This window comes from Hippichthys cyanospilos, chromosome 14 (assembly GCF_059441005.1).
Source record: "Hippichthys cyanospilos isolate Australia breed blue-spotted pipefish chromosome 14, RoL_Hcya_1.0, whole genome shotgun sequence".
NCBI lineage: Eukaryota > Metazoa > Chordata > Actinopteri > Syngnathiformes > Syngnathidae > Hippichthys > Hippichthys cyanospilos.
The window spans coordinates 395230-418707 of NC_142382.1; the positions used below are offsets into that span (position 1 = coordinate 395230).

The following is a 23478-nucleotide window of genomic DNA, read 5'->3' on the forward strand; positions in this document are numbered from 1 at the left end:
TATTTGCGTCCCGGGACACAACTGCCACGTCGTTTGTCGGGGTTCGCGGACCGGCGACCAACCAAGGGTGCGGATCTCCTCGCGTCGGCCGCAGGGGCGCCGGGCCAACAGATTCCCCCCAATGAAGGCGGACAAAAGGTGCACTTTGACGTCACATTTATTTGGGATTTCTTTCGTTTCTAGCCGGCGTAGGGAAACTTGAGCAGCACGGCTCGTCCGGCGCCCAGGCGCAGGTCGGCGGGGTTCACGCGAGCGCCCGGAGCCGGGGCGTCCCCGGCGCCGGGGGTGGCCAGGACCACCTCGGCCAGCGGCGGGAGGGCCCCGCGCCGGGGCTCCAGCCGGGCCTCGGCGGACGCCCAGTTGAAGGCGGCCAGGAAGCGGACGTTCTGGTCCCAGCGCCGCACGTAGGCCAGCGCCGACGACCGGTTGGCCACGGGCAGCAGGTCGCCCATCAGCAGCGAGCGCTCCTTGCTGCGCGCCGCGCTCAGCCGGCTCGCCAGCGCGCGCAAGGAGGCGCGCCGGCCCGCGTCCTCCTGTTGGGGGGGAGGGGGACAACGCGTTACGGTCGTCTCGGCGGGCCGCGCCGTCGTGGCCCTCGTCGTCTTGATCCGCGGTCGGGGCCGATTGTTACTCTTCGATAACACCGTCCGTTCGAGCGGCTGAACTCATCCGATGCCGGGGACTTACGGCATCGTCTCGTTTTTTGGGAGAGCCCGTACGTACTTACGGCGGGTATCCGTTTCGAGCGCAAGTATCTGGAAATTCACGTCCTTGATGTATTTCGCTCTCTTGAAAAACGCGATTCGTTGAGTTCGCCAAATGGTCGTCGCTCGCCGTTTACCTTGGCGGTTGCGTTAAGCTGCTCCTGCTCCTGCTCCTGCTCCTGCTCCTGCTCCTGCTCCTGCTCCTGCTCCTCCTCCTCCTCGGGCGAGTCCCAAATCATTCTGGGAAACGGGGCCCCCTTCAAAACACGCAAAAAAACAATTGCAGTCAAACGGAACGGGATGGGTCGTCCGCCAGAAGCGGCGAGGCGAGCGGCGTTAGCTGGCGACCAGAGGCTCCGGGACCGACGGCGCTCACCCGGTCCGTCAGGCCTATCTCGTCGCCGTACTGGAGCACGGGCGTCCCGGGCAGCGTGAAGAGCAGCAGCTGGTAAAGCGCCACCAGCTCCGGGCCCACCAGCGAGGCCAGGTGACCCTGGCCCCGCCCCCCCAAGTTCCAGGCCAGCCGCATGGGAGAGTGGGCCTCGTACAAGTCCAGCACGGAACGGGCCAGCCGCGACGCGTTTCTGTCCAGGAGCACCCCGGACGTCAGCAGGTCCACGCCGGTGGACGACAGCAGGGCGGACACGGCCGCCGCCGAGCGCCGCTGGCTCGCGCCCATCAGAAGCCTGCCGCCGGCAGAGACCGGTCGGGTTTTGGTCTCGCCTCGCGTCCGTTTCCCGCCCCGGGCGCGACGACTTCTTGGCCGCGTTCGGACCCATCTGAGGCGGCCGGCCTCGCGATTTTCGGGCGCGAGAGCCTTCGGTACCGACCCGGGAGCGGTCCGAAGGATTTCCGACCCCGCGTACGCGCTGGATGGCACGAGCGCTCATTTTCGGCGGCGCGGCCTCGGGTCGCGCTTGAAATAACACTTGCTGAGACGGCTCGCCGGCGTCACTCTGACCTCCTGACGGGGCTCCGCTCGGTCCCGTTGCGGACGATGGCCCGGATGTCGGCCCACAGAGACGGCACGGCGTCCGCCGCGTACTCCACGTCCGCCAGCCGAACGCCGTCCACGCCCTCGCTGAACCAGAACACCAACGCCGACTGGGGACGCGCGGCCACAAAAAGTGTCAGGCGCGGGCCCGACTTTAGTTCCGCTCCCGGGCGCCGCCGATACGGGAGCTCGCCTTCAGCTTCTCGGCCACCGCCGTCACGCTGGCGTTGGAGAACCAGGAACCGCTGGAGCCGCGGTAGTTTGGAGTCAGATCCAGAACCACGAACATGCCTGCGAACGTATTGGCGACACGTTTGCACGAAACACTCCCTTGTCAATCAAATGCCCCCCCCCCCACTTCCAAAAAATACACAAACGGTATTGTAATATTCTGCCCGGAACGAAAGATATCATTGCTATTTTTCAAAAGCGGAACGCGCAAACTCCCGGCGCCGGACTCGAACCCACGGCCTCCGCCCGCGACGCTGAGCAGTCTTCCACTGCGCTGCCCTGATTAAATCAAATGTTTTTTTTCGGGTGCTGCGCGTGCTGCTCCTTTCGCTGTGCACGTCTCGACCACCGGGTGGCGGAAGAGCACTCACGTCCGGTAACACTGAAGGCGTTCCAAGCGGTATCCGTGCCGGTACGACGCCACGTTTGTTGCCGAGTAAGGGCCTGTTGTTGTTTTCCAACGCTCACGTTCAATCAGTGCGCTCATTAGTGCGCTGGAAAAAGAGCGATGCTAATTTTGCGGCATTTTTGGCGGCGGTGCGCGCGCGCTCACCCTTCCTGTGCGCGACGCGCAGAAGCTCCTTGAAGTGTTCCAGACTGCCGGCGTCGGGCGCGATCTCCTGAAAGCTGAGCGCGGCGGCGTCGTCGGGCGGGGCCACGTGGATCGGCCCCATGACCAAGCCTTTGATTTTCAGCCGGGACAAGGCGTCCAATTTCTGCCGCACGCCTGGCACGCGCACAGCGACGTCAGATTTGCGTACGGAATGCTACCGCGGCAGGTAAAACAATATGGGGAAAATATCCCTTCCAGTTTCATGTGCGTCTTTGCGCTTGGAGCGGCACGAGAAGGGACGCGGCCGCTTCGCCGCATCCGATATGGCGGCGCATGTCTCGCTCACCTTTGATGTCCCCGGCGGGGGTGAAGGCGTGCACGCTGGGGATGCTGTAGAGCGCCCCGTGGTTCCACCAGTGGGTGGCGGGGAGGTCCCGGCAGCGCGGCGCCTGCAGGATGAGCAGGACGGCGCCCGCCAGTGTGCCCAGCCAGCCCAGCCAGAACAGAACCAGCAGGGCCCAGCGCGTGCGCACCCATCTGCAAAAAAAAAACACAAAAAACCCCCCAAACTTTAACGCAATTTTTTGGGCGGCCGTTTTTTTTCAAGCAATCCCGTCATTCGTCGGTCCGTCAGTGCTGACGAAGCTCGCGCCTCGCCTGCTTTTTCACTGCTTGCTCACCCGGGCGTGCCCGCCACTCGAAGCAGCTCCTCCTTGTTGAGCCCGGCGAATTTGTCCTCCCGCTCCATCTCCACCTTGACGCAGCCGTTCTTCTCCGCCGCCTCGGCGTCTCCCGTCTCGCCGTCGGCGGCCGGCTTCTCCTCGAGGCTCCGCTCCCGTTCTCTGTCCGCGTCCAGAAGCGTCTCGCTCACGTCGGCCTCCGTCGCATCAGCATCCGCGGCCTCGTCGCGCGACTTCGCCGGAGCGTCCTCCGCCTCGCTCGCCGCATCCTGCGGATCCCGGTTCGGGCTCCGCTCTTCCTTCTGCTCCATTCTTCGGGGAGAAAAGACCAAGGCGAGGGGACGGGTCGAGACAATGGCGGTGTCCTCCGGACGACGGCGACGACGAGGATGAGGAGAAGCGGGGAGCGCCGCGTTCGCGTCTGTCGGAAAAGAGCGAGCGTCAAGAGACGGAACTTGTCCGTCAAACGCTCCACTTGCTTTCGGCGTTCGAATCGCCGCATGAAGTTGACCTGCGCGTCGCCATTGAGGTTTCTCCAGCGGCGGTAATGTTCGCGTTCGAGAAGAGGGCAAAGAAAAGCGCTTGAAATGATCAGGCCTCACATTTCCGCGTCGCCGCGAAGGCATCGTTTAGCAAGGTGTTTTCTTTTTTTTTTTTTTTTGCTGTCAACTCGAAGACGCGGTCAGTCTCTTGGAAAATGGTCAGTGTTGGTCAAAACCGTAAAGCGCGACTTATTACCGTCATCCCAAAGTCATTCGTTACGTTCAAGTATCACTGTATTGGAAGCGGAAGGCGCGACGCTACTATTGCGTTACTCTCAGCAACGTAGCCGCAAATATGGATTCGTCGTTCCAAATGCGGCTCATCCAGTGGGACGTCCGCAAACTGAGCTCGAGCGACCGGCGATCATTAAGTATGTCCCGGGAAAGTACTCGAGAATGACAGTAATAAGAAAGGCACTGCGCGTTGGAATCAAAATCCTATCAAAATCCAAAGTCCAGCGATTTCAATTCATTGATACAAATTACGTCTCATTGACTGTTTCCGGCGTGAGCGAGGAAGACCTTTCACGGACACAGGGTCAAACTGCTCTGCTTTGTGGAACTTCACCTGTTGGGGGGGGGGGGGTCGTGCCACCCCCGAAAGTGAAGGAACGCTCCGCACCTCCCCAAAAACTCATTTATTACATATCACAAAGTAGGAGAAAGAAGAGGTAGTCGCGGGGAGCTCAAGCCGACGAGCTGTCACTCAAGAGGCTGCCGCCCACTTCCTTCCATCGGAGAAGCTGATTGGCCGTGGCCTCCACCTCCCAGGCCAGAGTCAGGAGCCGCGACACCGACGTGGTCTGACGCAAACAAGAAAGCGTGCTCAGCAACATTCATGACATTACCCCCCCCCCCAAAAAAAAAAAAGTTGACGAGACTATTTACTTTATTGATCATTTTCCATGTTGAAAAAAAAAATCAAAACATGGGTGCGCGTCTGGTACATTCATTGATTTATTGTAAATAGCATCATGAAAATTGAAGTCAAATGAACCAACGGCCTACAGCGGCGGTCGTCAAAGCCCCGCCCATGACGTGTCGTCCAACGGAAAAGGCTTCCATGATTTTAGGGTTGTTTCCGCAAACGTTTGCGTGGGGGCAGCTTGTAGCGGCTGCCTACCGATGCACTTTTGAACTTTTCGTGACGTTTGTCGTTGGCAAGTAGAGGTGAGGTACCGGTGTCATTCCAAATGATATTTACAGTACGTACGAATAAAAGATTGCTTTTGTTGATTTAATAATTGGGCTATTAGGATTCCGGATGAATGAGTGAAATGAGATTAGGCCCAAAAGGAAGCGCTAGATGTAGCCCATCCCCTGCTACGTTTCCTACCAGCTGGTCCAGGTGGGCGGCGCCGGCGCCGGCGCAGCGGCGGACGGCGCTTCTCTTCTCGTCTAAAGTCTCCACAAAGTCGGCGGCCCCGCGGACCGCCTCCGCCGCAAACCTGGAGCCGCAACGACAAGGCTCCGCGGGTCACGTGACCTGCCGCCCACGCGGCGCGGACGTCCCGTCGGCTACCGGTGCAGGTGGGCCGGGAGGGGCAGGTCGGTCCGGCCCGAGGGCTTGGCGAGCTGCCGGGCCAGAAGCTTGTGGTCCTTCAGGACGAGCTGCAGGTGAGCGCAGAACGTCTGCAGCGTCTCCAGCCTGGCGGCTGACCGGAAAGCCAAAAAAAAAAAAGTCTTCGAGAAGGAGGTCTCGCCCCGAAATGCGGCCGTCAATCACTCACCGAGGTAGAAGGCGTCGGTCACGTCGGCGTTCTCCTTCTTCTCCGACAGTAGCTCCGCCTCCAGCCGCAGCTGCGAGAGGCAAGCGATGCCGATGAGGTGGCGACGGCACCGAAGATCCGAAGGGGACGCTCTACCTGCTCCAGCTCTTTCCGCGTTTCGATTCGCCGCTCAGCTTCGCGCAGCCGAGAGGAGAAGACGCAGCTCTGGGACGAGCGGGCCGATTCCAGTTCCTCCTGGAAATCCGCGGCGAGTGAGCGGACCGCCATAGAGTTAAAAGGAGGGAAGCTCACCTGAGACACGGCCCCGTCCGACACGCATCTGTCCAGCAACCCGGCCCATGACGCGGACATCTGGGGACGGAGACCGTTTCGTCACGTCGCGCTCAAGGGCCCGCACGGCGCAATCCCGCGTATTTAGGCTCGCGGGAGTCAAACTCCAGTCCTCGAGGGCCGGTTTCCTGCGTCTTTTCGATGCTTCTCTCTTCCGCGCCAGACTCACACCACAAACTCGTCAGCGGGAGCTTGAAAATCATCCCGATCGTTTGAATCGGGCGCGTTGTGTGCGGGGGAGAAACATAGAAATCATGCAGGGTAGCGGCCATCGAGGACTGGAGACCGAAAACCCTTTTACATGTTTCCCTCCTGCAATATGCTCATTTCAAACCGTCCGGTCACAAGTTCGGCGGAACCCTCCTGACCATTTGAACCGGGTGCGTCAGAGGAAGAAACATTGAAAACTTGCAGGATATCGGGCCTCGAGGTCTGGGCATTGAAAACTGTTTTCGATGTTTCCCAGCCGCGATTCGCTCGTTTTAAACAACCGGGTCACGAGTTCGGGAGAAGCCCGAGAACGATCCGATCATTTGAAGCGGCTGTGCCGGAGGAAGGGAACGTCCAAAACACGCAAGACATCGGCCCTCGGGGTCTGGAGTTTGTGCTGGCTTCTAGTACGCTTCGTCTCGCGAGTACAAGAACGAATCTAATGCAGATCGAAAAACAAACAAAATATAAAAACAAACAAAAAAACAATATACGTACCGCGAAAACGTTCCGAAGCCCTCCCGGCTTGAGGAGCAGAAGTTTTACAATTTGACGAACATTGAGGTCAAATTCGAAACGTCGAGCCCGCCAGACTTGTTTTGTCTTCTTCGTGTGTTTCCGGACTGGGAAGTCGTTGCGCACAGCGCCACCAAACCGGAGAACTGCACGGTAACGGATAAAACTCTTTCACGCGCGGCACTTAGTTTGACGACGGGAACAAAAAAAAAAAAACCTTAATATTTGGGTTTGAAATTGTGTTTGGGCGTTTTGCCATCCAGAGGTTTTGCGTAAAAAAAACGCGTTTTCGGTCGAAGTTTTATATGTCGCTGAAACCTTTATGCCTCTGTGTTCTTGCCGGTGAATTTTCGAACATCCGTTGTATCTCATGTGAGTAAAACAACATATTTTTATCCGGCTCTAAGCGTGACGTCACTTTCCAGTTGAGGAAATGGGCGTTCGCGTGGCGCTGCAAAGGAACCGGAAGTAGTAACAGCCGCTCAGCCGGCATATGCGAGTATCGTACGATGAACTTGCGCGAGGCTCAAAGCGAGCTGCGGCAGCTTCTAACCCGAGTCGAACCGTCTCAGTTGCCGAAGCTGCTCGACTGGATCCGAACGTCAGGTACGCACGCGCGCTTCCCGAGGTCCTCGGTCGCATTTGTGCTTCCAATTTTCTAGGCACGTGTTGTTGTTGTTGTCGTGAGCACCGGTTACCCACAATGCCTCGCGTTTGCAGATGATCTGGACGAGCTGCTGGTGGACAATAAACAAGCTATCCTGAGGTGCATCGCTGCTGACATCAGGGAGAGCCTGCCGCTGGACGCCATGCTTCCGTGCGAGGCCGCCGTCCTGCACAAGGTCCCGCAAATATGCCTTTCGCACTCACGTGCAGCCTCTCGCGTTGCCGCGTGTAGTACCCTGGCACCTGCACGCGCTTCTCGCGTTGTTGTAGAACCTCCTCCGCTACCGCGTATCTGTGTCTTTCTCGCCCCGCTCACTCACACGCACACTCACACACGGTACACCCCTTTCACGCCATCACAACCCCTCGACGTAGCCCTTTTCACGCACACTTCATTTCGTACTGACATTTTAAGCTCACTCGCCGCTTTCACGCCAGCAAAACTCTTTCCACATATACTTTTCCAAAGTCAGGTGTAGCGCGAGCGTTTCACGCTGTCACGGGTGCCCCCCCCCCAACCAGATGCCAGCGTGTATCCTCTGCGGTATGTGTTTTCCCGCGTTGCAGATGCAGCGGCGCTCGCGTCCGACCGTCCACGTGGACGCCTTCCTGTACGACGAAGAGCAGGTGGACGCCCTGTGCGCGGCCGGACGGATGAGTCGGTGCTACTGCCTCAAATGCGGCTCCTGCAGCACGGCCCCTCTGGGTGCGTGAAACGGTCGCCGCCGGCCGGAACGCCGCTTACGCGCTCTCTGTTTGCCGCGTACGGACAGACTTTGTGTCGCACTCGTTCTCCGTGGGCGAGCTGCTCTTCTTGTTCCAAAACGTTTTGCCGGACCTGAGCGGCCGCACGCTGGTGGACGTCGGGTCCAGATTGGGGGCCGTGCTCTACGGGGTCAGGTGGCCACACGTGGCGCAGCGCATCTGCATTTCACACGGCGAAAATATCCTTTGCTTTCACACTGGCGCGCATCACTTTCTTTCCTTTTCCGGACAACGCGGGCGCCCGGTACGCAGTCGGGCCGCCCTTTCGTACCGGCGGCGCGGCTCGCTCCCGCAAAGTGCCGCCGACGGTTGTCCTTTGGCATGGCTTTTTAAAAGTCAGTAGAAAGCCCCTCTCTGTGTCATGTGGCCCACCTGCACGTCTCGCCGTTTCGAAACGTGCCTCTTTCACGCGGGGAAACTCTAGCGCCTTTGCGTCACAGCTGCGCGTAACCTTTCGTACCGACATACAGCTTTCGCGTTTTCCAGCGGGCCTGCCGCATACCCCCTTTCTCACCGACGCATTCTTGACACGCTCCGTTATGACGCGCCGACGCAACGCGTCGTTGGCTGAGCGAGGCGTACCGTTACCCTTTGGCAGCGCTTCTTAAATATCATTTCTCACTGACGCGACTTTTCACACCGACGCATCCTTTTGACATCTACGAGGACATGCGCTTTCCCGTGCGACATATCTTTTTCGACCACCTGGGCGCTTTCTCGCGGACGGCCGGCCCTTTGACCCCTATCCGGGCCGTCGGCATAGCGGACGCGAACTTAGGTATGCGCGTACCCCTTTGTCACGGCATTTGAACCCTCTCTCGACCCCCCTTTCCCACCCGCCCCCGCGTTGTCCAGGGCTACGTGTACAGCTCGGCATCCCGGCTGGTGGGCGTGGAGCTCGGCGAGGAGTTTGCTCAGCTGCAGAACAAAACGCTGCAGAAATACGGAATGGACGCCAGAGTCCAGGTGGGGCCGCCGCCACCGACTCGCGGTCGCCGAATCCCGTTTGGGGGACGTTTTAGCGATGCGTGGCATTGCCGGTCCGTTCGTCGAATCCCCTCCGCAACCCCCTGGAGTACCCCTTTTGCCTCCTGAGCCAGGGTCAGGGTTATTTGCGTGCGTGCGTTGTTATTTTGTGCCCCAGGTCGTCCACGCCGACGTGTGCACGCAGGGCGATCTGCTGCAGGCCGCCGACGTGGTGGTCTTGAACAACGTCTTTGAGTATTTCATGGAGCCCGGCCAGCAAGTCAGGTCGGGGCGCCGGACGTTTGGGAATGCTTCATTTCAGCTTGACTGTAAACATCCAATTTCTGTAAACATCCAAATCACTCCCGCTCCGATTTGGCGGCCGTCGCCCGATTGATATCATCTAGAGCTACGTGGCACATTCGAGACAGATGTGAGAGGCGTGCGCAGCTCCCAATGTCGCTGCTTATCTACGTGCTTAGCCACTGCCTTATGTTTGAAAGTGAATTTTAAAAAGTACAAAAAGGTTCCAAGGCTTGCAACTTTCCCCCTCTCCTCCGTTCAGAGCCTGGAGGTTCATCATGCGGACGTTGAGGAAAGCGGGTTCCCTGCTGGTGACGGTTCCCAGTCTGCACGAGGCTCTTCACCCTTTGCAGGTGAGGCTGACGCCCGGCCTCGGGGTTGACGCTCGGCCCGTCGATTCCTTACAGCGCGTCCCGATTTTGCCCATCAGGAGCCGCTGCCGGCCGGCTGGGTGGAGGAGCTTCCTCTGGACTACCAGGTGTACGTGGGCAAAGACACGGACCCTGAGGATCTGCGCCACATACACCTGTACAGGGTCTTATGAGCCCAACGCTCCCTTCTCAAGTTCGCGTGTGACAAATAAATGGGCAAGAATAATCAAACTGTCGCTAGCCGACTCCGATCTTGATCACGGGCGGCCGTACGGTTCGGAATGACGAGGGGCATCCAAGAAACCGCCGAGGTGGAGGTGAGAACGTGACTCCGGACCTGTCCGGACTGCCGAGGAACAGTCGACAATGGCGCCTTGAGACGCGGGCTGAATTCGTTCCGTGTTGAACACTCGGGTCTGTAAGTCTGCGAATGATGAACATTAAATTTCTAAAATAAGCTCATTTTTATCAAATTAGATGCGCGTTGTTGCAGATTGTCTTGAATCCACAATCAAACGCCGGAAATATTTTAATTCTCTCTACGATGCCTAAACGAGTCTTTTTGTTAGTATAACAATGAACATCTAAAACCAAATACTAGACAATCCAGACAAGCGTAACGTCGACATCGTATAAAAATAACTGAAATTTAAAAACAACGTGTACTCGTGAGCGACTTATTGCCACCCGGGTGAGGAGGAAGTGGTGCGGTTCGCTAGCAACCATTGGCTGGTTGCTTCGTGCCGAGCCAATCGCGGTTAAGTTCCGCTGGTCTGCTGCGTTCAAGAGACACGCATCAGCTCGGAGATCGGGACACTTTGAATAAACCGATCTTTTTTTTTTCCATTCTTCGACTTATTTGGTGATCAGTCAACCACTATACCCGAGTCATTTTGATATATGAAAAGTGAACGTTACCCAAACTATTTGGTTCGCATGTGTGGGCGAACGGGAGTTTTTATTTTCGGCGAGGTTTCCGGTACGGTACGAGTGGCGCACTCGTGCGTGCTACTAAGGTCGTCGCGAATCGTTGAAAATTGTTGAATATATTTGGACGAAAGCGTGACAATTTGTGCCGTCGATGGCGTCCTTGCTTTCATCCAAAGCGACGTCTCGGCGTCACGTAGCAGGTCATTTTACGCCCCCGCGCTTTGGCGCGCGCAGATATTTCCGAGCCTCGACCGGGTACGTGAAGTGGATGAAAAGTTGGTCAACAAGCCGCCAGTGAGCCCGCTTAACCCGGGACGGTTGCTCGCTTCCCGTCGCGGATTAGTAGTTGCTTCTGCTCCAAACGAACATATACGCGAACGCTCGGCGGGGAGGCGCACCACGCCCGAATTTTCGCCGTTGTACCGAGCCCGAACAAGTAAGTCGGGTTCGGGGGAGCTCGGTTGGCTCACTCGAACGAAAGCGAGGAAGGCACACGGAGCCGAGTGCTCGCTCGCCTCCCTCCACGCGGCCGCCTACTTGGCTCGGCGACTCCGAACAAAAGGAGCCGCCGAGATGGACCTCCGGAGAAGGGACGCCCCGGTGCTAATCGCTTCCCTCCTCTTTTTTTCTTTCTCTCCTCCGTGGAGCGGCCGCCCGAGATGCCGCTCCTCCACAGGAAAGCCTTCGTCCGCCGGGAGCCTCCGGCTGACCTGCGCCCCGACGAGGAGGTCTTCCTCTGCCGCATCACGCACGAAATCTTCCGCAGTTACGAGTGAGTCTCCGTTCACCCGGCCGCTCGGTCGCCGTTTTCCAACGACGCCGTCACCCGAGCCCTCGCTGTGACGTCGCGGCACGCTTGGCCCACTCTCCGGCTCGCGATAAACTTTCGCAAAAAGTACTCGCGACGCTTTAAGCGCGCGCGCGCGTGTGTGTATGTTTATATATTTATACATGTATGTGTGTATGTGTTCTCGCGCTGTAATTTGTGTTTACGTCGAAGCACTTTAAGAGTCAGGTGTATTGTTAGCCGAGTTAGCTTGCCGGTTTGCTGTGACTCGTTAGCTACTTTTAGCCCCGAGCTGCTAACAGGCCAAAGCACACTCGAAAAGTTTGAGTTAGTTTTAGTAAAATACAATGAAAAAGCCGCTTGACCGTCTTTATTGTTACTTTGCTGATTGGCAGTGCGGGAACGCTTGCGTTTTTTTGGCTAAAGTTTGCATTTTGAAATACACGGGGAGTCTGTTAATGCACAGTAGCACGAGTGACTGTTGAAACTGGCAGACTTTGAAGGCAACCGGACTAGTAAAAGACAGTAAAGCTAAAACTTTCAAATTACTCAGCACGTCCGCTCGAATGACAAGCAAGTTTGCAACCGCAAACACTGACCAACTCACACAACCTAGAGCAATGGTCTAGCCCCCCCTCCAATGTTGTACATGGTGTGAACGTTTTTTTTCTCCAGCCAAGTACCCCCCTAACCCTTAGATGTCGAATCTTCAAGCCCCAGTGGAGGTTGCTAATAAGCAAATCATTTTGAATCAGGTGCGCTGGGCAGAGAAAAGGGGAAAGCGTGCAAGATACCGGCCCTCCAGGACTGGAGCGCGGCACCCGCGCCCTAACCGATGGGTCCCGAACCCCGGTCCCGGGGGGCCGGCATCCCGCGTGTTTTCCCATCTCCTCTCCGCAGCGCGCCCGATTCGAACGATTAGCTTATTAGCAAACTCCGCACGACCTTAATCGTTTGAGTCATGCGTCCGAGAGAGAAAATTCCAAAGCGTCCAGGATACAGGACCTCGCCGACTTGAGTTTGACACCCGCGTCCTTAGCGGTGTCACGCATTTGGGGGGAAAAAAATGGTCTCGATGCCCCATCTGCGTCTGATCGATGAATGAATTTTGTGTGTGGAGGTACCGCCGTCCAACAATCCTTCCGCGCCGTTGATGTCTTATGTTTTCTTGTACTTATTATCGAGCGCACGTGCGCGCCCCGCCGGCGACGTGTCACTGACGAGGTGGCGAAGACGCAATGTCCCGCGGCGTCGGGCGAAGTCAAGTACCGTCACAAACTCGGGGCTCACCGACTTGGCCGGGTGCCAAAACACGCGTGGAACGAACGTATGCCCGGAAAGCGACGGCGGATTTTTGTCCCCGGGTCATCTGAAAGGCGCCTCGCAAACGCGTCTCCGTCCTTTTTGCCCTCAGCGAGTTTTTCGAGAGGACCATCCTGTGCAACAGCCTGGTGTGGAGCTGCTCGCTGACGGGCCGCTCGGGCCTCACCTATCTGGAGGCGCTGGAGAGCGAGCGGCGGGCCAAGCAGAGCCTCCAGAGCTTTCCGTCGGCGTTGGTGCGGCCGCTGCTGCACCTGGCGGCGCTGGGCCGCCGCGCCCGCTTGAGCGAGCTGTGCGAGGACATCTACTCCTTTGCCAAAGAGCGCTTCTTCCCCGGCGAGACGGTGGATGTCATTGGACGCGACGGCGCCAGGTACGACCCCGCCGCTTCTCCGTCAAGGCCAAAGCTGCTCGCCGAATAAAGTTCAACTTCCGACTTGAGGTACTAAAGTTGGCAGTTTCCCAAAGTCAGTGATGACGGCATCTATTTAGGAGCGGATGTTTGTAGATGCTCCTTTAGCCGAAAGGGAAAAATACCAACTTTGGATTGCATGTCTGGCCTCGAAAAAGGTCAAAACATGTCTTTGATGACGTCGATTGACGTCAGCCATCCATTTTTACTGGCCCGGCGGTGAATGGATAAGCCGAGTTCTTTGACGGCCCGCGCGTAGATTAGTCAGCCAACTTGTTTGAGAAGCGCCGCTCTCGAGGTTCGTGTGTTTCCGCAGGCACGTGTGCGAGATCCTTCAGGTCCACTCGCCGCGTTCCGGTACAAACGGCGCGGCGGCCGCCGACGGGCGCGCGGCGGCCGACGGCAACGTCATCGTCATCAGCGACAGCGACGAGGACCACGAAGCCCCCGCCTTTCAGAGCCCCGGCAGGTCACCAGTTTGTTCCCTTGTCGGAAACCAAAGTTGTTCTCGCCGGGCGCGCGCTTTGGAAAACGAAACCAAACGTAATGTCGCTGGGGTTCTCTAACTCTGCGCCAAAAATCATCAAATAATTCTTACTCCTATGATAAACGCAAAAACTGCATTCCGTGGCGGCGAAAGGAGCATTGCCTTTTTGGTTTTTGCCCATTAGGTTTCCGTGTCTTGGCGACCACTCAAGAAACGAGCATTTTTGAAATGTGAAAAAAAATATTTCCGCAGTCCACATTTACTTCGATCACAAATGATAAACCTTGGACGGTAACCGTACCGTTGTCCCTTCCGAGCCCTTCGGCCGCAGTCCGGCGGAGAGCCGCGGCGCCCGCAAGTGGATTTAGCGTGAAGCCTGTAGCTGCCCAAGAGCCTGCGCTTGAAATTGCGATTCATTCCAAAAGAAGTCGAGGTTACAACGCCGCCCTTTCCCTGGCGTCTACCTAGAAGGCGAGGCGCGTATGAGTTCCACGCCAGGGACGGGCGGGCGCACCCGCCAGACGCGCCCCCTTCCCGGCGCCGCCGTCGAGCAATGAGGGCGGGAGTCGTGATGGGCTCTCGCCCCCGTCGCCGGACGGTCGCGCCGGGATAGCGGGCCGGTTACCCTATGAGGCACGGGTGTCAAACTCAAGGCCCGGGGGCCAGATCCGGCCCGCCGCATCATTTTACGCGGCCCGCGAAAAGCCCATTCCGATTCAAGTTTCCGGTCAAAATATCACATTTGTAAGTCAATTTGACTTTTTTGGGGGGGGGGAGCAAGCACTTTTTTTCCCCTCACCCTCTCTCTGATTTCAAAACTAGTTGGAAGTGTGACAAATACAGGCAAAATGTATTTTATCGCAGTCATCCCGGCCCTCTGACAGAAACCGTAACTGCAACGTGGCCCTCGATAAGAATGAGTTTGACACCCCTGCTGTAAGGGTTGTTAGCTGGCCGCACTCGAGTCGGACACGGCATAGACCGCGCGTCACACCGCCGCGCCTGCGCAAACAGGAAGCGGAGCGAGCCCCCAAGTCCCTCGGCGTTCAAGTACGAGGTGAGGTTCATGACGGAGGAGCGCAGCGAGCCCTTTCTCGTCAGGGCCGATCAGATCAGGTGAGGCCCGTCCCGCCTTTGGGCCGACGGCGCGCAGCGGGCGGGGCATTGACGGGGCGGCTCCGGGGCCTTCAGTCGCAGGAAGAACGTCATGTCCCGCGAGCGCCTCAAGCTGCTGCTCAAGCAGCACTGCGAGCCCGCCGACGGCGTCATCCGGCTCAAGGTGAGCGGCGGCGGCGGCGCCGCCGAGGCGCTCCCTCCCGCGTGACGTCCCCTGCGTCCGCCAGGCGTCCAGCGTGCTCAAGTACCGGCTGGCCGGGCAGAACTTCTCCCACTTCTTCCCGGGCGAGCCGCCCCGGTTCCCCTGCTCCCCGGGGGGGCGGGGCTCTCCGGCGCAGGTGAGGATCGCTCGGCCCCCGGGGATTTTCTCCCAATCTTACTCCTTCGGTCGCGTCGCTCTCCATTAACTCGCGGACGACAAAAGACGTCAAAGGCGGCGGGGCCGCCCGCGAACGATTGATGGAAAGTGAAGGATTTTGCCGCCCGTATTGAAGGCTAAGGCGTGGCTGCTGAAAGCGGCGGAGGAGAATCTGAAGCTGCTGCAGCACAAGGAGGAAATGGCGGCCGAGGCCAGGCTGAAGAGGGACGAGGCGCGGGGGGCCAGGGACAGGTCGAAGGAGGAGCAGAGGCAGCGCTTCGAGGAGGACAAGCAGAAGAGGAGGGAGGAGAAGGAGCGCAGGAAGCAGGAGAAGGATCTGGTGAGGCAAAACGGCGCCGTTGAGCCGGATTACTTTTGCTACTCCGTTGCTTCCTGACTAAACTCGGCCGCAAGTCAGCGCGTTTTTTTCCCCGGCTCTTTTTAGGGGCCCCCCTTTAGCGTTTTTCGTTGTTTGTGTACGTACGTATATAAAAGTCACATTTGATTTTGATGTCGGATGGCTAACAGTCATTCGCTGCCAGCCTATTTCAAAGAAACGGGCCTCATTGCTTCTTAGGACTCGCTTTCGTTGGGAGTGAAAGAGTTTAGGGGTGGTGAGGGAGAAAACGAGCTAACTTAATTGCGGGAGGAATTACTCCAATTATTTATTATTAAAAGATAAGTGGCTGCCCTAATTGGCTTCTATAGCATCGGGCTGGCTCGCAAAAAAAAAAAAAAGGAAACGGGCTTCTGAAGGCTCCCTCTCTGGGGCTTTTGCAGGAGCGCGAAAAGCTGAAGGAAGAGAAGAAGAAATACGCAGAGAGGCTGAAACTTTGGAACAAACCCAGAGAGGACATGGAGTGTGACGACCTGAAGGTCGGCGAAGGCCCGTCGCAGCCGCCTCGGCCGCCGCCGCCCGACCCTCAGCTTCCGCCGTCCCCGCCGCAGGATCTGCCCGCTCCCACGCCGGTCAGAACTCGTCTGCCTCCTGAGCTGTTTGGAGAAGCCATGATGGTTCTGGAGTTCCTGCGGGCCTTCGGCGAGGACTTTGGACTGAAGGACGAATTCCCAGAAGGGGTCTCTCTGGGTAAGGAAGGCGGCCTCGCCCGTCGCTTCGCCCGCCGGCGCGTCACTTTGACGGCGGCCGTCGAGCGCTCCCCTGGGCTCCGTTTGCAGAGGTTCTGGAGGAGGCTCTTGTGGGTACTGATCCAGAAGGCCCCCTCTGCGAGATGCTCTTCTTCTTCATCACGGCCATTTTCCAGGGTCTGGAAGAGGAGCGAGAAGAGGCCGCCAAAGATGCGCAGGAAGGTGAGACCTTTTCTTCGGCTTTCAGGCTCTCGCTAGCCACTTCGTTTTCTTTTGCTTTTGCGTGTCGCCGCCAACCTTTACCGCTTCCGTCGTCGTTTTCCAAAGGCGAGGCGCGTTCTCGTTTTGATGAATGCAAAAACGAGAAATGCTTTCTTGAAGAAATCTGAAATTTCAATGACGCTTGACGGGGTGAAATCGGGTTTCTGACAGTATCGAGTTCAATCATTTTCACACCTCAAATAACACAAACGAAGCCGTTACGGCTTTCGCCGCCGCCGTCCAGAGTTCTCGTCTTTTTAAATAGTAACGCAACTAATATATTTTTACGGAGTGTAGCCGACACCCTAGACTAGCGCTTATCTTAAATGAAGCCCATTGAACACTGTAGTGACAACAGTGACCATTGGATGGCAGTGTTGCCACACATGGATATTACTTACATGTATTTGTAAGATAAGGAATGGAAATCAATCTTCGATATGATAGCGCCCACGTTTACGTAGACACAGCGCGCCATATTCTGTCGGCCTCGAAAGTTGAGTGAAAACGCTAATTATGCCGGGCGCTCGAGGGGGCTCGGGGGTCAAAAAGTGAAACCGATCGCGTTGAAATATCGATACTAGCAAGCGAGTGTGCATCTTCTCAAAACATTAAATGATCTCATCTGACGCGCGTGCGGAAATCTGTCCATTTTTGCGCGCGTCCCCGCAGAGCCGCCCAACGCGGCGGACGACGATTCGGAGCGGGCCGACCCGGCCGAGAGCGCCGCCCTGTCGTCGGCCGCCGCCTGGTCTCGGCTCCATCTGGGCTGCAACCTGCAGGAGGTGGACCTGGACAGCTGCACGCTGTCCGAAATCCTGCGTCTGCACATCCTGGCGTCCGGCGCCGACTGCGACCACGGCAACCCCAGGTTCCGCTACCAAAGGCAGGGCGGCTTCACGTCCTCCGACGACCCGTGCGCGGAGCTCTGCTCGGCCCGGCCGGCGCTGATGAGGAAGCTGGCGCGCACGGCCGTCTACGACCTGACGCCAGGTCAGCGCGCCGACCCGGAACGTTGACGGCAATTGAATGCTGCCGATTTGGCAGACGGGAATATGCGGATTTATCTAATGTTAGGTGTCGCGTGAACTAAAAGGCTTATTCGTGCAAAATTTGGGGGAAATGCGCGATGTCTGTGCAATATTTTAGCCCTAACACTCAGAGGAATAACGAGTAAGATTTCAATGAAAGGATATATCATGAAAGGATATTACACGGGGGTGACGCCCCTCCGACAACTGTAAATGCGGCGCCTCCCGTTTGTAATGGCCCCAATCTTACACGTCGTCCCTTTTAAGAGCGACAAAAACGCGACCCGCAAGTAGAGCCGGGCTAATATGCGGAGGGGTGATTATTTTGATTGGCCCAATTATTAAAAGTCACGTGAAGAAAAAAAGTTGAATCATCCCTTTGCGGTGGGCTAACGTTTTTTTTTTTGCGGGCTCAGCTGAGAAACTGAGCATCCTGCAGGCGCTGACGGGCAAGCTGCTGACGCTGGCGTCCAGCAGAGACCTGATCGAAGACTGCGTGGAAGAGCAGCGCGCCGCCAGGCAGGAGCTGAGGGAGCTGAGGGCCGAGCAGCACCGCAGGGAGCGAGAGGAGGCGGCGCGCAGGTACCGCCGGCGTCCGCCCGGCAGGCCGGCCGAGGCCAAGGAGCGGGACGTGAGCACGTCGACCTCCCCCAGGGTGCGCCTTCGCAAGGAGGAGCGTTTACGGGAGCAGGAGCGGCGCCTGAAGATGGAGCGGGAAGACGGGAAGGCTCCGTCGCAGCCCGACGCCGGCAAAGGTCTGCCCGACTTAAGCCATTTGCGGCGGGCGAGAGAAGCGCGCGCCCGCCGACCGACCGACCGACCGCCCGCTCGCTCGTCTCTCCTCAGCCGAAGTCGAAGAACGGCCCGCCGCCTCTGAGCCCGAAGCCCCGACGGGCCCCCCCGCCGCGCTGACGGCGGAGGAACTGGAGCAAGAGCAGGAGAAGGTCAGCTGCCCGTACCCTAACCCTCTTGGCTTTCGTTTCCACACGGGGCCACGGCTCGTGGCGGGCGGCTCGGGAGACTTTGACTCGCCCCGCACGTGAAGCTTGTTGCTTGTAAATGGTTTTGGGCCCCGAAACCAGGACGAATCCGCTCTTAACGCACCTCGTACATAAGGATGTTCTTAGGAGACGACCAACTGCCGTTTGGAACGGAATTTTGGCTAGAAGTGCCAAAATTCAAAGTCAGTCATAAATGTTTCGTGAAATGCGTCTTTATGACCACGTACAGTATAAAGTGATCTAGGATTATTTGAAGGTTCTGCGTCGCCGCGTTTTACGGCGTCGGCGTTCGACCTCTCCCGAGGTTTGATGGGCGGGTCCTAACACCCGACGGGTTACCTCGCTCTCTCTTGAAGAGCGACGGGGCGTTGGGCCGCGCCCGTCATATTTGACGGGGGAGTTCGACGGATGACTCGGCGACACGGAACCGCGACATGGTTCTGAAATGAGCGTATATATGGGGATATTGGCGGCACTCTTATCGAACGATTTGTTTCTCTGACCTCGCGGCCGGCCTATCTGAGGCGCGGGCGCGCGCTCCCAACTGCGAACGCTACGCGCTAATCCACGGGCGGCGCAGGTACGCGAGATGCAGGAGCGCATCCAGAAGGCGGCGGCGTGCACCAGCCTGCACCCGTTGGGTCGGGACCGCCTTTACCGCCGCTACTGGCTCCTCCCCTCGGCCTCGGCGCTCTTCGTGGAGGAGGACGGCTTCGGCCTGACGGAGGACATGTTGCGGCCTCGTCCTGAAGTCGTCCCGGCCGCCGCCGACGCGGAGGACTGCGACGGTATTGAGGAGGAGCCCGCGGAGGGGAGGTGGGTGGCGTCCCGCGCTTGGAATTTAGCGGCGAACCGAGAGAACGAGCCCACTTTGCCGCCTTCTTGTCCCGGCAGCGCGGGCTCCAGCCCGGCCCCCCCGCGCCCCTGCGGGCCCCCGGTCGACCGTCCCAACCAGTGGTTCTTCTACAGCTCGGTGGAGGAGCTGGACCAGCTGCTGGACGCCTTGAACCCGCGAGGCCTCCGCGAGAGCGGCCTGAAGGAGGCGCTGCTGCAGGAGCGCGAGCGTCTCCGGGAGGGTCTGCGGGCCTGCCGGCGCAGCAAGTACACCTGCGGCGGTATGAAAGGGCCCCGGCGCCCACCCGCTTGCCTTTCGATGACTGTTGACGGGCTTAGCCTGAAATCCCGTCACGCAAACCTCTTCAGGCGTCGCGCTACTCCATTTATGCCATTTGAAGTATTCCTATTTCACTGTCATGACTAAATAACTCTGCGGCAAAGTTCCAAAAAACAACAACTTGTATATCTTTATGGATAAGCTGATGGCACTGACAAAAGGGCCGGGAGTCGGAAGTAAAAATCGCTTCCTATTTGATGACGTTAGGAGCCCTTCAAAGTCATCCCGAGTTGGGTGATTAGCGAAAAATCCACCGGCACCCAGGGGTTAGACTCTCCTTCGGGGCCCGGAAGCTCCCCCGGAGGAAAAAAAAACCTCCCCGGTGCGGCGCTCGCACGCCTCCGGTTCCTCGCCGCCGTCATATCCGTCGCCTTTGTCCCGTCCAGACGATCCCGAGTCGTCCCGATCCGTCCCCGAATGCGCCGCTGCGGCCGAGACGCTGATGGAGGGCCGGCTGCGGGACCTGCTGCTCGACTTGGAGGACCGCATCCACCAGGGAACTCTGGGGACGCTCAAGGTAGCCGGGCGCCGGCCGCCAGCGTGCCGCACGTCCCCCCTGCCGGCCCGTGTCTCCTAGGTGATGGACAGACGTCAGTGGCGCGCCGCCTTGGAAGCGGGAAGCTACGGGCTGCTGAGCGGCGCGGGCGCGGACCCGCGAGCCGGGTACGAGGATACGAGCGAGTCGGGGTCGCGAGAAGGGGGCGCCGAGCGGGGGGGGGAGGCGCGCGCACGATTGACGTTTTGCGTCTGCAGGCTGTCGGCGGACGAGACGGAGGCGGCGACGGGTCTGGCCGGGGCGCTGGGCCACGTGGAGCGCGGCATCGAGAGACGCTTCCTCAAAGCTCCGCTCGGTAGGCGCCCGCCCGCTCCACCCCGGGGGAAAGCCTTTGTTTTCGGCACGCCCGGCGTCGTCGCCATCGGATCCGAATTTTCATCAAAGGGCTCGGCTAAATATGATCGAAGCGCTTCCGTGCCCGCAGGCGAGGACGAGTCCAAGAAAGAGCACAAGAGCAAGAAGGCCAAGAGGAAGGATGAGGACCAGGCCAGCGACGGTATCATCTCTATTCTTCCCGAATTTAGCCGCGTTCCAGAAAGGACGTCGATGATCCTATCTGTCGATTTGACATCTTTGACGGGAGTCCAAGCGCAAAGATGTATTTCTTTAATTTAATTATTTTTTTGTCCTCACAGACGGCAGCGACGGCGGTCACGCGGCCAAGTCGGTGTTGGAGCGCTGGCGAGAATCCCTGCTGTCGTCTTCCAGTTTGTCTCAGGTCCGGCGTCGCGCCGCCCGCGTCTTTTTGGCCGGCGTGGCCAGCGTGCCCCTGTGCGTCCCCGCGCAGGTGTTTGTTCACCTGGCCATCCTGGAGAGGAGCGTCCTGTGGTCTCGCTCGGTGCTGAACGCCCGCTGCCGCGTGTGCCGCCGCAAGGGCGACGCCGACAACATGCTGCTGTGCGACGCCTGCGACCGCGGGCACCACACGCACTGCCTGCGCCCGCGCCTCAAGGTGAGCCGGCGCGGCGCGGCGCGGCGCGGCGCGGCGCGGCGCGGCGCGGCGCGGGCCGGGGAATGCTTGAATGGCGACAACTCACTAGTCCTCAAGTCTTGAGCCAAGCACAGCCTTTTTACTATTCTGCCCTCGCCGACGTTTCGGCCAGCTAGGCAGATAGTCAACTCCTCCAAACGGGCGAGCGCGTTTGCTCCGCAGAGCGTTCCCGAGGGCCGCTGGTTCTGTCCCGACTGCCGGCCCAAAAAGAGGTCGGCCCGCCTCCCGCCGCGTGGGCGTTCCTCGCCGCGCGGCGGCCGCGACCGGGAAGAGGAGGACGAGGCCTCCGAGGAAGAGTCGGAGGAGGCCGATGAGTCGGCGGACTTTGCCGGGTGAGTCCTGCGGGTTTTTTTTTTTTTGAGGAAGAAGAAAGATGTTTGGTTGCATCAGAAATCTCTTTTTAATGAATGTATATCTTGCTACTGGAGTTAAAAACTCCCACCGGTATTTGTGGGGAAACAACGGTATAGAAAAGTCTACGTGACCCGCCTTTGACATTTTGTTGTACTTGGCAGTACTAAGAAGAGTCAAGCCGCGCCCCCCAAAGGGAGGAGCGTTCGGGCCGCGCCCAAAAATGAGCAAGCCGCCCCCAAGAATGCCGTGGCGTCCAATGGGAAAAGCGCAACCAGGTTGGCGTCGGCGCCGGCTCGCCATCGGATGCGGCGCCTCCGTCTAGACTCCGCTTTTTGTGCGTTTCATCCTTAGGTCGTCGGGCGGCAAAAGTTCGGCGGGGAACAAGAGAGCGCCCGCAGCAGGTCGGCTTGCCGATGTCGTTGCCCCCCCCCCGCCCCCGACCTTCGGGGACCTCAAAGATCCAAACGTAGAAAAGCTTTGACCGAAAAAATCCTCTGACCATTCAAAGCAGACGCGGCGCCGCCCCAAGCGCGCAAAGCGGTCCTCTCGCCCCCGCCCGACGCCGCCCGGTCCTCCGGCGCCCGGTCCTCCGGCGCCCGCCGCTCGTCGGGGAGGAGCCGCGGCGTCCACGAGCTGTCGGCGTGCGAGCGGCTCATCGTGGAGCTGGTGCGCCACGACGACAGCTGGCCCTTCATGAAGCTGGTCACCCGCGCGCAGGTGGGCCCGAAGCGCTGAGTGCTTTTCCTCGTGTCGAACGGGGCTTCTCGACCTTTTTTGGTCGGGGTCTTTTTTTACAACGCATTTTACAAACGCATTTTGTATAAAGGATCGACGCGCGGTCATTCGAGGCCAGGGACACATTTGATTCGATACTCGGGGACGTCGCTTTCCAGATACTTTAGTAGCGGGCGGACGCGTACCCGGGACGGAACGTCCGGACGGATAAAGGAGTCGAGCGGACGGACGACCCTTCCGCGTTCCCTCGATCGAATCGATTTCGGTTTCGGGAAGGTTCCGAGGACGGGCCGGGACGCGGGTCGGGTCCCCTCGCGCCGCGATAACCCGGGCCGACGGGGTCGGCTCGGGGCCTAACGCTCGCTCTTGCGCGCAGGTGCCCGACTACTATGACATCATCAGCAAACCCGTCGCGCTCAGCACCATCAGGGAAAAAGTCAACAACTGCCAGTACCGCAGCACAGGTAAGCCCGGATTTCCAAACGCCCGGACGGATTCTTACTCTCCGGCCTCCCCCTGCGGAGTTTGCCGCTTCTCCCCGAGCCCGCGCGCCTAAGCCGCGATGGGCCGGCGAGGGAGAAGCGGCGACGGAAATGTATTTGCGGCTTTCTTTTCTATGAAGTCGTGAAAGCGTACATGGTGAAAAATGGGTTCCGCGCGCCCGCGTTCCTCGGACCCCGCTCGACGGCGGGGACTGAGTCCACCCCGGTCTGAACGCAGGCGACTTCATCTCCGACGTGGAGCTGATGTTCTCCAACTGCCTGCGCTACAACGCCCGGCACAGCAACGAGGCCAAGGCCGGCGCGCGCCTGCAGAACTTCTTCCGCGCCCGGCTGGGCGAGCTGGACCCGGCGGGGCGCGCCGACGAGGCCCCGCCCGCCAAGCGGGCTCGCCGCTGAGGTCAAGGCCGAGCGCCCGCTCCGTCCGAGGGCCGACGTCGGGGGCGCCGCGCTTCAGGATCCTTTTGCACTGACGCCAAACGCGCGCTCGCATTTTCGTGTCGCTCAGGGAAAACTAGTCGCACCCATCCGGAATCCCCGTTTGCTTTTTTTCTCGGTTGTTCCTTGGACAAGTGGCGCACATGGGGGGAGAAGAAAATTCCTTTTTGTCTTGGTGACCCTAAAACCATGAAGCGGCTGGTGGCTTCTCAGCGTCCTTAGCCCAGCGGCGCAAGTTCTCTTTTGGCCAGCTCCTTTTATTTATTTTCGCGCGGTAGATGACCGCCGCCATCACTTTGTTCGTGTTTTGCGAAAAATAAAACTTGATCGAATGACGCGTGGCGTTTTCATTTTTTGTGCGAGTCAAGTGGCGGGTGACG

The 23478-nt window shown here is 58.8% G+C and overlaps 4 protein-coding genes across 12 annotated transcripts; 2 read left to right on the top strand and 2 right to left on the bottom strand.

Moving 5' to 3' along the window:
* Window positions 1-139: 139 nt before the first annotated feature.
* LOC148412334 (amino acid transporter heavy chain SLC3A2-like) lies at window positions 140-3924 on the bottom strand. Of its 2 annotated transcripts, XM_088432712.1 has the most exons (9): window positions 3674-3924; window positions 3163-3583; window positions 2829-3019; window positions 2483-2656; window positions 1892-1989; window positions 1666-1808; window positions 1081-1390; window positions 842-961; window positions 140-533 (listed from the first exon to the last, which is right to left on the bottom strand). In XM_088432712.1, exons 1-9 carry the CDS (start codon window positions 3786-3788, stop codon window positions 180-182), a joined length of 1926 nt encoding a protein of 641 aa, XP_088288838.1. In that variant the 5' UTR covers window positions 3789-3924; the 3' UTR covers window positions 140-179. The 2 variants fall into 2 exon arrangements, with proteins under 2 accessions (XP_088288838.1, XP_088288837.1); XM_088432711.1 differs by having other exon boundaries at window positions 3163-3924.
* A 336-nt stretch (window positions 3925-4260) lies between these two features.
* Window positions 4261-7606, bottom strand: haus2 (HAUS augmin like complex subunit 2). Of its 2 annotated transcripts, none has more exons than XM_088432718.1 (7): window positions 6473-7606; window positions 5726-5785; window positions 5570-5668; window positions 5435-5504; window positions 5227-5387; window positions 5041-5152; window positions 4261-4507 (listed from the first exon to the last, which is right to left on the bottom strand). In XM_088432718.1, the coding sequence occupies exons 2-7, from the start codon at window positions 5783-5785 to the stop codon at window positions 4407-4409; spliced, it is 603 nt and encodes a 200-aa protein (XP_088288844.1). In that variant the 5' UTR covers window positions 6473-7606; the 3' UTR covers window positions 4261-4406. The 2 variants fall into 2 exon arrangements, with proteins under 2 accessions (XP_088288844.1, XP_088288845.1); XM_088432719.1 differs by having other exon boundaries at window positions 5227-5359; window positions 6473-7601.
* Window positions 6546-9792, top strand: LOC148412336 (uncharacterized). 3 transcript variants are annotated; one of them, XR_015867748.1, is made up of 9 exons: window positions 6577-7096; window positions 7211-7332; window positions 7724-7862; window positions 7930-8051; window positions 8777-8887; window positions 9066-9172; window positions 9295-9320; window positions 9453-9543; window positions 9621-9659. XR_015867748.1 is itself a non-coding variant. In XM_088432716.1 (8 exons), exons 1-8 carry the CDS (start codon window positions 7000-7002, stop codon window positions 9732-9734), a joined length of 903 nt encoding a protein of 300 aa, XP_088288842.1. In that variant the 5' UTR covers window positions 6582-6999; the 3' UTR covers window positions 9735-9792. The 3 variants fall into 3 exon arrangements, 2 of the variants coding, with proteins under 2 accessions (XP_088288843.1, XP_088288842.1); XM_088432716.1 differs by lacking the exon at window positions 9295-9320 and having other exon boundaries at window positions 6582-7096; window positions 9621-9792; XM_088432717.1 differs by lacking the exons at window positions 9295-9320; window positions 9621-9659 and having other exon boundaries at window positions 6546-7096; window positions 9066-9216; window positions 9453-9502.
* Window positions 9793-10536: 744 nt separating this feature from the next.
* baz1a (bromodomain adjacent to zinc finger domain, 1A) lies at window positions 10537-23433 on the top strand. Of its 5 annotated transcripts, XM_088432710.1 has the most exons (29): window positions 10558-10927; window positions 11139-11263; window positions 12693-12971; window positions 13327-13479; window positions 14512-14613; window positions 14689-14776; window positions 14841-14951; window positions 15108-15311; window positions 15752-15847; window positions 15920-16058; window positions 16148-16279; window positions 16991-17311; window positions 17766-17931; window positions 18004-18104; window positions 18196-18293; window positions 18931-19166; window positions 19245-19465; window positions 19911-20041; window positions 20102-20187; window positions 20278-20375; window positions 20505-20576; window positions 20716-20798; window positions 20868-21032; window positions 21234-21403; window positions 21587-21700; window positions 21777-21826; window positions 21934-22142; window positions 22537-22624; window positions 22881-23433. In XM_088432710.1, the coding sequence occupies exons 2-29, from the start codon at window positions 11151-11153 to the stop codon at window positions 23057-23059; spliced, it is 4005 nt and encodes a 1334-aa protein (XP_088288836.1). In that variant the 5' UTR covers window positions 10558-10927; window positions 11139-11150; the 3' UTR covers window positions 23060-23433. The 5 variants fall into 5 exon arrangements, with proteins under 5 accessions (XP_088288835.1, XP_088288832.1, XP_088288833.1 ...); XM_088432709.1 differs by having other exon boundaries at window positions 10537-10927; window positions 19320-19465; window positions 20102-20375; XM_088432706.1 differs by having other exon boundaries at window positions 10546-10927; window positions 20102-20375.
* Window positions 23434-23478: the final 45 nt, after the last annotated feature.

Bases quoted from the DNA above. Each gene is read 5' to 3' on its own strand.
- LOC148412334 (XM_088432711.1), bottom strand. From the start codon at position 3,788: ATGCCTTCGCGGCGACGCGGAAATGTGAGGCCTGATCATTTCAAGCGC. The intron at 1,990-2,482 runs GTGAGCGCGCGC...ATACGTTCGCAG, and splicing joins GCGCGTCGCGCACAGGAAGG to GCATGTTCGTGGTTCTGGAT. The intron at 534-841 runs GTAAACGGCGAG...CCCCCCCAACAG, and splicing joins AGCTTAACGCAACCGCCAAG to GAGGACGCGGGCCGGCGCGC.
- LOC148412336 (XM_088432716.1), top strand. From the start codon at position 7,000: ATGAACTTGCGCGAGGCTCAAAGCGAGCTGCGGCAGCTTCTAACCCGA. The intron at 7,097-7,210 runs GTACGCACGCGC...TCGCGTTTGCAG, and splicing joins CGACTGGATCCGAACGTCAG to ATGATCTGGACGAGCTGCTG. The intron at 7,333-7,723 runs GTCCCGCAAATA...CCCGCGTTGCAG, and splicing joins AGGCCGCCGTCCTGCACAAG to ATGCAGCGGCGCTCGCGTCC.
- baz1a (XM_088432706.1), top strand. From the start codon at position 11,151: ATGCCGCTCCTCCACAGGAAAGCCTTCGTCCGCCGGGAGCCTCCGGCT. The intron at 20,042-20,101 runs GTAGCCGGGCGC...CGTGTCTCCTAG, and splicing joins GAACTCTGGGGACGCTCAAG to GTGATGGACAGACGTCAGTG. The intron at 21,827-21,933 runs GTCGGCTTGCCG...GACCATTCAAAG, and splicing joins CAAGAGAGCGCCCGCAGCAG to CAGACGCGGCGCCGCCCCAA.
- haus2 (XM_088432718.1), bottom strand. From the start codon at position 5,785: ATGTCCGCGTCATGGGCCGGGTTGCTGGACAGATGCGTGTCGGACGGG. The intron at 5,505-5,569 runs GTAGAGCGTCCC...TGCCTCTCGCAG, and splicing joins CGCGGAAAGAGCTGGAGCAG to CTGCGGCTGGAGGCGGAGCT. The intron at 4,508-5,040 runs GTAGGAAACGTA...TGTTTGCGTCAG, and splicing joins CCGCCCACCTGGACCAGCTG to ACCACGTCGGTGTCGCGGCT.